At 44.4% G+C, this 12,070-nt stretch overlaps 1 protein-coding gene across 1 annotated transcript; it reads right to left on the bottom strand.

Annotated features, from left to right (window-relative positions):
* Positions 1-26: 26 nt before the first annotated feature.
* On the bottom strand, positions 27-1,241 carry LOC9268581 (pre-mRNA-splicing factor ATP-dependent RNA helicase DEAH1). Its single transcript, XM_015774004.1, has one exon. The coding sequence runs from the start codon at positions 1,239-1,241 to the stop codon at positions 27-29; it is 1,215 nt and encodes a 404-aa protein (XP_015629490.1).
* Positions 1,242-12,070: the final 10,829 nt, after the last annotated feature.

Raw genomic sequence — 12,070 nt, 5'->3', positions numbered from 1 at the left:
CACATGGAAGAGGCGCATTGCATATTCTAGTCTTCGTCATATGCTTCTCTCTCCCCCTTGTCAGACAGATTTCCAAGCTTGTCCAAGTAGCCACCGTTGACAAGCTGACCAAAGACATTCTTCAGCACTGCCGGTTCCAATGCCGGGTCAAAAATCTCAAACCCCGGGATGCCGTCAGCGGCATGTCGCTTGACCATGAGCGCGAACCTGACGGCCGCGCCATCTTGCCTGATGTGTGGGATGGTGTGCTCGTCGAGATCATCGTACTCCTCCGGCTGGTAGAGCCGGTGGCAGCGGCCGGGCCCCGAGAATCCGGCGATCGCCGCCCGCGCGGCCGCCGCCTCCTTTGAGATCCTCACCGGCGGCTGTTCCGACACCAGGCCGGTGTCGACGACGTACGTGATCCCGTGGACCAGCACGGCCGTCTCGGCCACGTCGGTGGCCAGCACGACTCTCCTCCGGCCGTCGGGCACCGGCGAGTTTATCAGCATGATGTCGATGAGCTCCGCCGGGAGGTTGTCGTGGACGTAGCGAACGGCCAGCCCTGGCACTGGCAGGCCGAGCAGCCTCGCGTGGACGCCGATGATGTCGGCGTTCTCCGGCAGGAACGCAAGCACGTCGCCGGGCGGCTGCGACGCGTGGATGGCCGCCACCTCGTCGGCCACCGCGGCCGCCATGTCGAGCACGGGCCCTCGCGAGTACCGCACCTCGACCTGGTGCGCCGCGCGCGGGATCGAGACGACCGGCGCGCCGCCGAAGAAGGCGGAGAGCATGCCGTCGGCCGGCCCGCCGGCGGTGCAGACCACCACCTTGCATCGGCCGCCCATCGTCGTCCCCGTCGCCAGCGCGGCCTTGACCATCCCGAGGAGGACGTCGGTGCCGAGCGTGCGGTCGTGCGCCTCGTCGATGACGACGGCGCCGTACCCGGCGAGGACCGGCGCCGGGGAGCTGAACCTGTCGAGGAGCTGCCGGGTTGTCGTGAACTCGATGTCCGAATCCCACTCCTCGCCGACCTTCGCCATGGCCACGAACGCGGCCAGGTGGCGGGGCTGCGCGCAGAGCACCGGGCCGTATCCGCTCTCGGCGAGGCACCGGGGGAGCACCGACGACTTGCCGGAGCCAGGCGCGGCGGAGACGACGACGACACGGTGGTCTTCGAGGTACTCAAGGATCGCCGGCATCTGGTGGTAGATTGCCGGAGGCCACGACTCAGCCTCGTGCTCTTGGTTAGAGCCGGCCATGACTGAAAAAATTGCGGGAAGCGACGAGACGTGGAAGGAAACCGTGACGCGCGCACAGGAACCGTTGAAAACGCGAGTCAATTTATTGAAAATCACACTAGATTGTACCAGTCAGAGTTATAAATAAGATTATACTGTTAAGACTTGGCGGGGTCCATTATAATATCAAAGTCTTATACGGAATCAATACTCATATACGAAAGTTATTTGCGATAAGAAAATAAAAACAGATTCCTACTCGAACACTACAAATATTACTCGAATCATACCTCTCTAGTTATATTTGAACAAGGAGACATCTGACGATATAAATAGAAGACTCCTCAAGAGGAGTGGGGAATGATACACGAAGACATGCCTAGATGGAATGATAGATCTAGACAAGCCAGTACAGATCAAGACAAAACCAATAACACATTGACATAAGCCTAGACAAATACCATATGAAGCCACAAAGACCGATAAAAGGGATTTAGCGCGACCTCCAATCTTGCTGAGTTCCTGTTCGAGAAAGCCGATATAAATTATCCATCAACCACCTGATCGAGCTTCCGCTATTAGATTGACGGAGACTAGATCAACTCATACTCAATATTGTACTCGTAAGATATTGATATATAAAGGCAACACTGGCTTCGGTCAAAAGGAATAGTGTTATTACATGTCAGTAAGGGGCCTCAAACCTATATAAAAGTACATGTGTCCTATATATTTTCACGTGTATACTCTGATATTAACGATCTCCGTACTTTACAAATAGTGTAGACGGCTACACAGCCCATCAATAGTAACACACCTCATTTTACTCAAGCTTCGCCTAAAAAATTCAAAGCCGATGTTATTATAGCCATTGAGCTGACATTCTTTTCAAAACACTCCACCATACCACCGAGGTAGTATATACAGGAGTAGTTTGTAGGAATACATGTGAGCAATTCCACTGTTAACATAAAAACCTAATTACTTACTAATTTATTTTCCACATAGTGGTATAATTTCTTTTAAAAATTACAGGTGGAATAAGCGGATAGATGAAAAGTCTCCGCTTGCCCACCCCGTATACCTAGGCTATGTTTAGTTTACGTCAAAATTAGAAGTTTGGTTGAAATTGAAACGATGTGATGAAAAAGTTAAAAGTTTATGTGTGTAGGAAAATTTTGATGTGATGAAAAAGAAAAAATATTTCGGAACTAAACACGGAGCTAATATCTTGTGCTTGGCTGCTACTCCTGCCTTGCCCGTTGCTAGTTGCTGCAAGCTAACTATAGTAACTACTGCTGCTGCTGCTCGCTACTCCTGCATGTGGCTAGCTGCTGCGTGCTATCTACTGTTGCTGCTGCTCGAATGGGCCAAGGCCCAAGGCCGGCGGCTCTGTTGCTGCATGCGTTAGCTAGCTGCGCTGACTGCTTCTGCCTTTTTTTTTTTTTTGCCTTTTGCTCTTCTTCTCTTCCTATTTTCTTTTCTTTACTACATATTAATCTTGCGATAGATTTATAGCTTTGGATGTTTCTAAATTTTTAATCAACTAGAAAAAATGCCCGTGCGTTGCAGCGGGTGAAGACTATTTTAATTTTATTATTGTTATATGGTTTAATTAAGATGAAAATCACTTTGAGAATTCGCTTGGATATATGTTCTTCTAGAAAATCATAAGCCACAATTAGGAGTCCGATCATCACAAGTTAGAATGCGAGTTTTTTAAAAATATTTTTTTCTACGACTCCTTCTGTATTTTCAAAAGAGAACGAACTTAGAACTTGACTCAAATACAGATCTACATTTCCAAAAGCAAACGAACTTAAAAACCGACTCATATATGGATGACTTACCAAAGTACCGGCAAAAAAACAACTTCAATTTTTTATAATAGTAGAGATATAATATATATATATAATAGGTAAAGAAATACAAATATTACATATTCAACTGGTGAATCTGTCAACGGGTGATACCCGTAGACCGGATATAGAGGATATCGGGGTATGTTGGTACAAGGGTCTACGTAATACGACATCCAGCAAACAAAAGACGAAGATTATACTAGTTCAGGCCCCTTGATAAGTAATAGCCCTAATCCAGTTGATGTGGGATATATGACGGAAAACACAGGTTACAAAGGGAACGATGGAACTCGATGGATCCGGCGAGATCGTAGTCGAGTTGGTTCGACTAGATCCCCGGCGATTTGGCTCCTGCAGGCTCCGACTTCGTAGGCTGTGGGGGTTGTGTTGGCTCTGAGATTCGATCCCTTAGGTCCTCCCCGGGGGGTCCCTTTTATATCGCAGGTCAAGCGGTTTTCAAGTAAAACTCGGAGACATCAGACCCTACACGATACATTGACGACCCAGTCTTGTCCGAGTAGGACTCTTTTCGTCCGTAAACTCCGTAAAGGATTTCCTTAGTGTATGTAGAGAGTATCCGTATGCGCGTGGGTATGCCATACCGATATGTGACGTATATCGAAAGGTAAAGGGTATACCTAACCCGTAACCCCGAATACAAATATTACATATTCAACTGGTGAATCAACGAAAGAAAAACAATGAATACAGTTAAAAGTGGCTTAGTGAAAAGATGCACAACACAAACGTACATGAAAAACGCATGAGTTGATAAAATTATCAAATTCATCATAAATCATGTATAATATCTTATCCCATTTATTTATACCAACATAAAGATGAGAATTCAACAGAAAAAATAATAATTAACTATTTAGCTGGGCAGGAGCAGAACCAGCCAAGACAGGAAGGAGCCCAAGAGGCCTACGGCGATGGACAGATGGCTCAGCTGGTAAAAAAAAATCAGGACTCAAGAGCGCTTACTGCCTTCCTCGGTCAGATGCAACAGCGCCTGTACATCTCCGTCTCCGAGCGACGTGCGGGCGTGCGGCAACTATGCCGATGCGACGACGGATAAAAAATCAGACAACGTACGAAAATTTGAGGCAAAAACATCTTAAACTTTTATAATAGTGGAGATGTATATGGCCCATTTAAATGAAAATAAAAAAAATAAGCATATAAAAATCTCAAATATAGAGAAAAAAACTATTCTAAAATCTAATTTTGATGCACTATAACTGTGTGTAAGTAGTGTAAGGGACGCATGCATCATTGGAATTTAAGACCAAACATTGAATTACTCGACTCGATGATCTTACGAGTTAGTACATCTTTCGACTCGAATTATACTTACAACACCTGCGACCGAGAAAACTGGTGTTTCCCGCGACCAATGCAAGTTTCTTGCATATAAGAGATCAATGAAAATCTACAACTTTCAAGTTCTTCCTTGAACATAAATACAGACACGAACATGTACAGAGACACGGTGTTGTTCATCTATCGGCGTACTTAGATCCTGAAGAAGAACTGATAACCCTCCGCGTCCTCCGTGTAGCTCGAGATCCTAATTACCACGGCAGCCAACCTTTCAGCCGATCTTCGCCGCCGTCTTTCGCCGGCCGGCCGTCTCCGATGACGCCGACTGACCTCGGCTTCTTGCTCGGCATTCTCGCCCCAATGTCCATGCACGGACACGCGAGCTGCGGATCCTTCTTGCTCCCCGGGCCAACGATCTCCATGCACGGACAGGTCCTCACGACGGCGCCGACCTCGAGAGAGCTGGCGTCGCCGGAGCACTGCTTGCGCGGCGGCGCGGGGTGGAACAACGTCCCGCACGCGAAGGTGTCGAGCAGGACGAGCACCCGCACGCCGCCGTGGGCGACGCGGGGGTCGGCGCACGCGGCGGACACGTACGCGCATATCTGCTTGCTCGCCACGGCCACGGCGCGGCGGTCGAACGGGTGCCCGACGAGCGGGAGGACGCGCTCGGCGAGGACACGCTCCACGCTCTCCGGGCTCCGTAGCCCGCGCGACGGCTGCCTCCGGACGGCGATGTCCTCGGCCACCTTCCGGACGATCACGGCGCCGCCGGCGCCCTTCGTGGGGTTCGGGCCGACGGGGAAGTGCCTCCTGACGACGACCCTCACGTCGGCCATCAGCGCCGGCGGCGGCCCTGCGGCGCCGGATGAGCCGCGTCGGCCGGCACCGGGCGCCGTGTAGGCGGCGGCGAGGTGCAGCTGGCTGCCGACGCGGATTGCCGGGACGACGGGAAGACGGAGGCCGTCCATGGATGCGACAATGCGAATGCGCGCGCGCGCTCTGGTTTGCTGAATCGCTCGAACGGTGGCACTGGACGAGATCACGAGAACACGCGAAGACCGAAGAGGTGGGGAGAGGAGAGCGTAATGGTGCGACCCTATATCTATATGACGTGTTCTGTTCTTCCTCTCCATTACGGAGTCGGAGATGTAATCCGAAGCGAACTATGAATCGGCGTATGCTTCCGAATTCCGATTTCCAGTTCCTACCTCGGTTTGATAATTGGGCCGAGTTGGGAAACCTGACCCTAACCGTAATGGGCCTCTGAGTTGGGCTTTTTTGGGCCAATAGACCCTAATCGCATGCGTTCGGCCCACTTAGAAATGGATCGCTACCATTGCTCCTGGCCTCCTGCCAAGAGACTCTTACACATGAGTACATGACCGTGGTCTGTCTGAAACATAAGGATTAGTATTTCAGATTAAAAGAACTTGTTTAGTGTCCTTCAGATCATACAAAGAAGAGCACCTGGTGGCTGGTGCTCCATGCTCCAATATTTCTGTACATGTACTTTACTGGAGTGTCAAGCGTACTGTAGTACAGTGTGAATCAAAGAGATTGCGAGAAGATTGAACCAAAAGTATAACTGAGAGGTTGTTTGCTTGCTAGCCACACTTTGCTACCGGGTAAGACTTAGGATATCAATGTGTCACTAATCTCAGTAGTTAATAAATAAAATCCCAACGGAAGACGTAAAACAATGTTCAGCTATTCATGCACGACAGACTTGTTCACATATTCAGATTTCACACCCTTCTGAATGATTAATGAGTGGGTGAAACTGTCAAAGATTTCACGAGTAAAAGGCAACGGTTGATGGTGATAGTTGCATCACCTTTAGGATATGTATTTCTACATGTAAATGCGTACTGGGCAACCAAATCACATCTACACGAAGACTTCTGAAGAAAATATCTGCAAGAAGATTTGCTTCCCTATGTCCCTTTCAAGTTAAGAAGTCGCAGCAATATGTTTCAGATTTGTTGCCGCAGTCCGCAGATCGTGCTGCTTTGACATGTCTCTAGTGAGAGAATTGTAATCGTGAATACTAGCAATCAGCTATATCTTGCTCGTCAAATGACGGAAAAAAAATGTAACCAGTGCGAGAGATTGTTGTGAACTGCAAAATGTTCAGATCTGCTTGGAAGACCGGACTTCGCTTTATTCTCTGCAAAAACAATTCGATCTCCAGACAATCTAGAAAATTGTGGGGGCTATCCCAAAAGTATTATATTAGCTGGCAGCAGCGGTTGCACATGCTCGGTGTGATTATATTCAGATGCGCCTACCGAAAAGCCTGCACCAAGAACTCAAGAATCAAGAGCATATGTTTTAATAATGCAAACTGTAAGCCTCCTTTTGAAACAAAGAAAATGTATAGGATTTAAATCATTTTTTTCTTCTATTTGATCATTTGAATCATATGATTGGAGCTTTCTAATTAAATCCTATAGAATTCGAAAGGATTGACTCAAATTTTTTTAGATAATGGAAATGGACATCTCCGGCTTCTGTCATAAGACACACAACCATAAGTTTAATAGTAATAAAAAGGTAAGGTAAAAGTAAATCAAAATGAGAAATAAGATGATGGGACAAATCCCCAACTTCCCTTTATTATTGACTAGTGTTAAACCACATAAAATTTTTTTTAGCTAGCAATTCTAATGGAACTACGCCACCCATAGTGAAATAAGAGACCCTTGGCTACCGATTCCAAGAGTATAGCACCATTGCACATAGTATCTTGCTCCTCCTGTGGTAGCATCGTAGACCAAAAGTGGAGCAAGTAAGAAGACATAAAGATAACCTGCATAGGGTTAGATAATTGTTTACCATTAAAACTTTATCATTACGACAACGCCAAATTGACCAGTATATAACACTAGCTCCAATTAGAATCATCTTCTTAATGGACCTAGATACTCCTCTAAGCCAATTACCGAAAATGTTTTTGGCGTTACAGGGTGGGGGGATATTAAAAGCAAAAAACACACATCTCCAAACAAACTGAGCGACATGACACTTAAAGAAAGGAGGTTGGATTGTCTCTTGTGCATAGCAAAAAGAACAATGTTTGTCTCCCCCCCCAAATTTCTTTTAACCAGGTTATCTTTCGTTAGAATTTCTTTCTTGTGAAGAAACCACATAAAGACCTTGATCTTTAATGGAATTTTCAAGTCCCATAGAATTCTCTTTTTATCTGAATATTACAGTTCATGATCGCAACATACATAGATTTAACGGAAAATTGACCATTCTTATGGAGCGACTATACACAGAGCAGTCCTTTTCATTTGACAGAGTTATATTAACTAGCCTGAGGATCAAATCGTTCTACTCGATTAGCTTTTGGCCAACAATAGCTCTCCTAAAAGAGATATTTAGCGCCGTTGTGGTCATGACCTCTGCCACAGTAGACTGTTTCTTTCGAGCCACATTATATAATGTAGGGTATTGATCTTTGAAAGCACGCGATCCCAACCACGTGTCTTCCTAAAATCTTATGTTTGTTCCATTGCCATATTTAGTGCATAAAGATTTTGTAGAAAAATTAGTAAGAGTTCTAATCTCTTGTTAAATTTCCTTTGGGTGGATCTTTCTAATTTGATTTTTATGTCTTTTCTATGATCTATTCAAATGATCATCAATGTGTTTTTCATATATTTTACATCGGATTCCTGTGAAAATCCTATATTGTTTTTCTATTGCAACGCTTTCTCACTTCTATGATTCAAAAGAGCCATAAATTTCGCCTCATTTTATTTTTTGTTTATGTTCGGACAGTACAATAGCCACAAGTTGAGAGAGCACATTACAAAGCAAACTGTAAATTTCGCCGCAAATTATTTGTTCATGTTCAGACAGTACAGTAGCCACGAGTTGAGAGCTCTTATTGCAAGTTGCTTAGGCCGTGTTTAGTTTCCTCCTATTCTCAACTTTTCATCACATCAAAAACTTTTCTACACACATAAACTTTCAACTATTTTTTCAAACTCTCAACTTTCTTCAAACTTTCAGCTTTTTTCAGGACAACACACCCTTACACCGGATTCTAATTCTCGATCCACCATCTATCAAAGAACAAAAAAGGCAATAGAGGACGGCAGCAGGGTTTCCCTTACCGCCGGTAACCGTGCGGTTACCGCGGTTATCGGGCTTACCGCCGGGGTACGGTAATATAAATACCACGGTAACCTTCTTAAATTCAAATAAATTTAAAAAATAATTTAAATTTTTGATAAATTTTACACGATTTTGTATGGTTTTTTACGGTTACCGTGGTTACCGCGCGGTAACCGTGCTTACCGTCGGGACACGGTAACCCCGACCTCGGCGGTTTGGGAAACCCTGGACGGCAGCGAGTTGCTCGCCTGGTAGCGACGACAAGAAGATCCTGCTAAAACCACATTTGAAATTGCCGCATCGCTCCCAGTTGCTGCATGATCTTTGCTTCACTGATCCTTACGTGAGCAATTAAACAGCATTTGGGCTCACTACCGCAATAATTCAGATTTTTTTAGCGAGAAAGGTCTTTGCTTTTTTTAATTTCATTATATAATAATAGTCCTAGACATATAGTAATTCTACATGTGGCGATCTTATCGTTTGAGAGGTTGTCAATGGTCATGATTTGCTTCTATGACAAGCATGCCACTTAGCTTAGACTTAGAGAACTCACTTCGTGCAAGCAAAGGTTACGTGGATAATATACCTGGTGACTTCCATGTGTTCGCACGACGATAGGGCTCTGACTTCTTATGGAAGATGAACATGATAAACGTAGATGCCTTTTCATATAGTACGACCTACCTGAAGACATGAGATGAGATTTATTAGACGTTTTGCTGGTCAACACACAACACGTCGATGACTCGTGCGACGCAAATGCAAATCCAGATGAGTTAGTGGACCCTCACACTTATACATAGGAGTAGGTGTCATCTGAGTCAATATACTAGCAAGAGTGAGTTTGAAAGAGATGTTGGGATTGAGCTTTTTTTTAGCACATATAAAACGAGATAAGTCATTACTATATGATTAATTAAATATTAGCTATTGCAATTTGACTTCTATGTAAAAATTTTTTTTCAAAAACATATACATTAGTTTGCAAAGCGATGAAATAGTTTACCCAACTTCTCTTTAGAACTCAGCCTAAATAAATCTAACCCCTAAATATGCTAAATGTGCCAGCCCTAGTCCAAAATTTAATGAGACCTACCATAAGAATGTTGACATGACATCTTCACCAATCCTACAAACCCTTAAAAAGTTAAAAGTTTGAAGAAAGTTGGAAGTTTAGAAAAAAAGTTAGAAGTTTATGTGTGTAGAAAAGTTTTTGATGTGATATGATGTGATGGAAAGTTGGGAATATGGGGGAAACTAAATACGGCCTAACAAGTATGGCACACACACGCTTTATTTTTACCTTTTTTCTTCTTTTTATTCTGTCTTTCATTCTCCTTTTCTATTTCTTTGCTTCTATGTTCTTCCTCAAGCGAGCCTTCCTTGAGCTCAAGTTGTTGCCATTGAGCTCATGGTGGGCTGGTGGGCATAGTCGTGCACTCACACTAAGCAACTATCGTTAAGCTTTCCATGGCTGCTGTAACATCCCGGCCCAGGGCTTAATAGGATTAATATAAGACTTGTGCACACGAGTGAGGACAAAGTGTGCAGAAAAGACTTGTGTTGGTCTGTGAGGGCAGTCTATGACCTATGAAAGCTGCCAGATGTAAGCGGACCACTTCTTTTCTGGAAGCCGATGTCCAAAGAACTTTAGGGTTAAGCGTGCTTGGCCTGGAGCAATTTGGGATGGGTGACCGACCGGAAAATTCTTCCCAGGTGCACACGAGTGAGGACAAAGTGTGCATGAAAGCTGCCAGATGTAAGCGGGCCCAGCTTGGGAGAGGCGGGACGTTACAGCTGCGATGCTTAAGCGTCCCTATCGGCCGCCACCATCGAGCTCGTCCTACCCTTGGTCACCACCACTCCTCTACCATCACTGAGCTCCTATGCATCCACGGCCAAAACAAAAACCCTATCCTTACGTATCTCCTCTTTCACCAACCGAAACCCACCCTAGCCTCCATTGCTTCAGTCACCGCCATTAAACAATATTAGATCGAAATCCTAATTCTTCGCCAGCACAAAATGACTAAATTCATTAGTGTTGCTTCTCATGTTCCAAAATTAAACATGTATACGAGTTCATTGTACCCGGTAATCATTTCGCCTCTCCTATCCTTGGGTGATCACTAGCATAGTTCACCATCACGACAAGCAACCATAATGCTCAAGTGTGGAGATTGGGGGCGAGGCGAACTCGACAGTGATGGTTGGGGACAAGAGCTCGAGCATCCTGATCATGGGATGCTCAACGGGGGTCATGGCAAGCTAGACAGCGGAAAGCTCAAACTCAAGAAGAAGAGAGAAAAAAAGAGAAAGGAAAAGGAAAAAGAAAAGAAAAATCTTTTATAGGTGGCCCACTTATCCTTTGACGTAGAATTGGTGAAGGTGCCATATCAGCATCAATGCGACATGTCATATCGGATTTTGGTCTAATATTAATACATTTAGTAAGTTAGGCGGGATTAAATGTGTGCCTTTTAAGTTTATGGACCTAAATAATGGCTACTTACAAAACCATGGCTTGCAGGTGTATGTTACTCAAAAATTTATTTCAAGCGGTTATCAGTTATAACTGGTTAACTGGAATAAGCTTGGTGTGCAAGACTACATGAATTCAATATCGGTGACATCAAGACCTTATATTGACATTATAATTGAAATTAAGATACTGTGAAATTTAGACAGCGACATCGTAAAGCGATGGTTCGATTTCTGGACAGATACGTGGAAAATTTATAGGTTAAAAACTGGGGAACTAATGGTGTGCCGCTAGCCTTGCCTACCATTTAGCAGTAGTACATAGCTTCAGACCCTGTTTAGATGGGAATAAAACATTTAAGTCCCTATCACATCGGATGTTTGGACACTAATTATAAATATTAAGACTATTAATAAAACCTATCAATAATCTTGGACTAATTCACGAGACGAATATATTGAGCCTAATTAATTCATGATTAGCCTATGTGATGTTATAGTAAACATTCTCTAATTATGGATTAATTAGGCTTAAAAGATTTGTCTCATGAATTAGTTTTTATTTATATAATTAGTTTTGTAAGTAGTCTATATTTAATACTCTAAATTAGTGCTAAATATAGGGACTAAAGTTTTCAGGGATGCTGTTTGCCCGTGATGTGGTACAGTTAAGCATCAATTGGTACTACTACTACTCGCATCAATTGGACTTGTATTCTCGCATCAACAAACTTCCACCGAGTTGTGTCGGAGATGCCGCCCAGAGATGATTCGGTGGAGCACCGAAGTGGTGGACACTCTTGTCCAATCCCGTCGTCGCCGTTATCTGCTCATTTGTTTACTCCTTCCAGGGCGTCGTTATCGTAGGCTGCCAAAGTGCTGACGTGCCAAAGCGCCTCTTTTTTCAACGCGATCGTCTACGGCGTGGCTACAATGTACTCCCTTTTAGAGAGCGACACGGTCTCTAAAACACAAATTTGACTTTTTATTTCTATAAAAATATTTATTTAAAAGTGATATATGTATATTTTGATGAAAATATTTTTCAAGTCA

This window comes from Oryza sativa, chromosome 3 (assembly GCF_034140825.1).
Source record: "Oryza sativa Japonica Group chromosome 3, ASM3414082v1".
NCBI classification, from domain to species: domain Eukaryota; kingdom Viridiplantae; phylum Streptophyta; class Magnoliopsida; order Poales; family Poaceae; genus Oryza; species Oryza sativa.
Note: the sequence above shows the minus strand (reverse complement) of the source record. Positions and strands in the feature narration are given on the sequence as shown.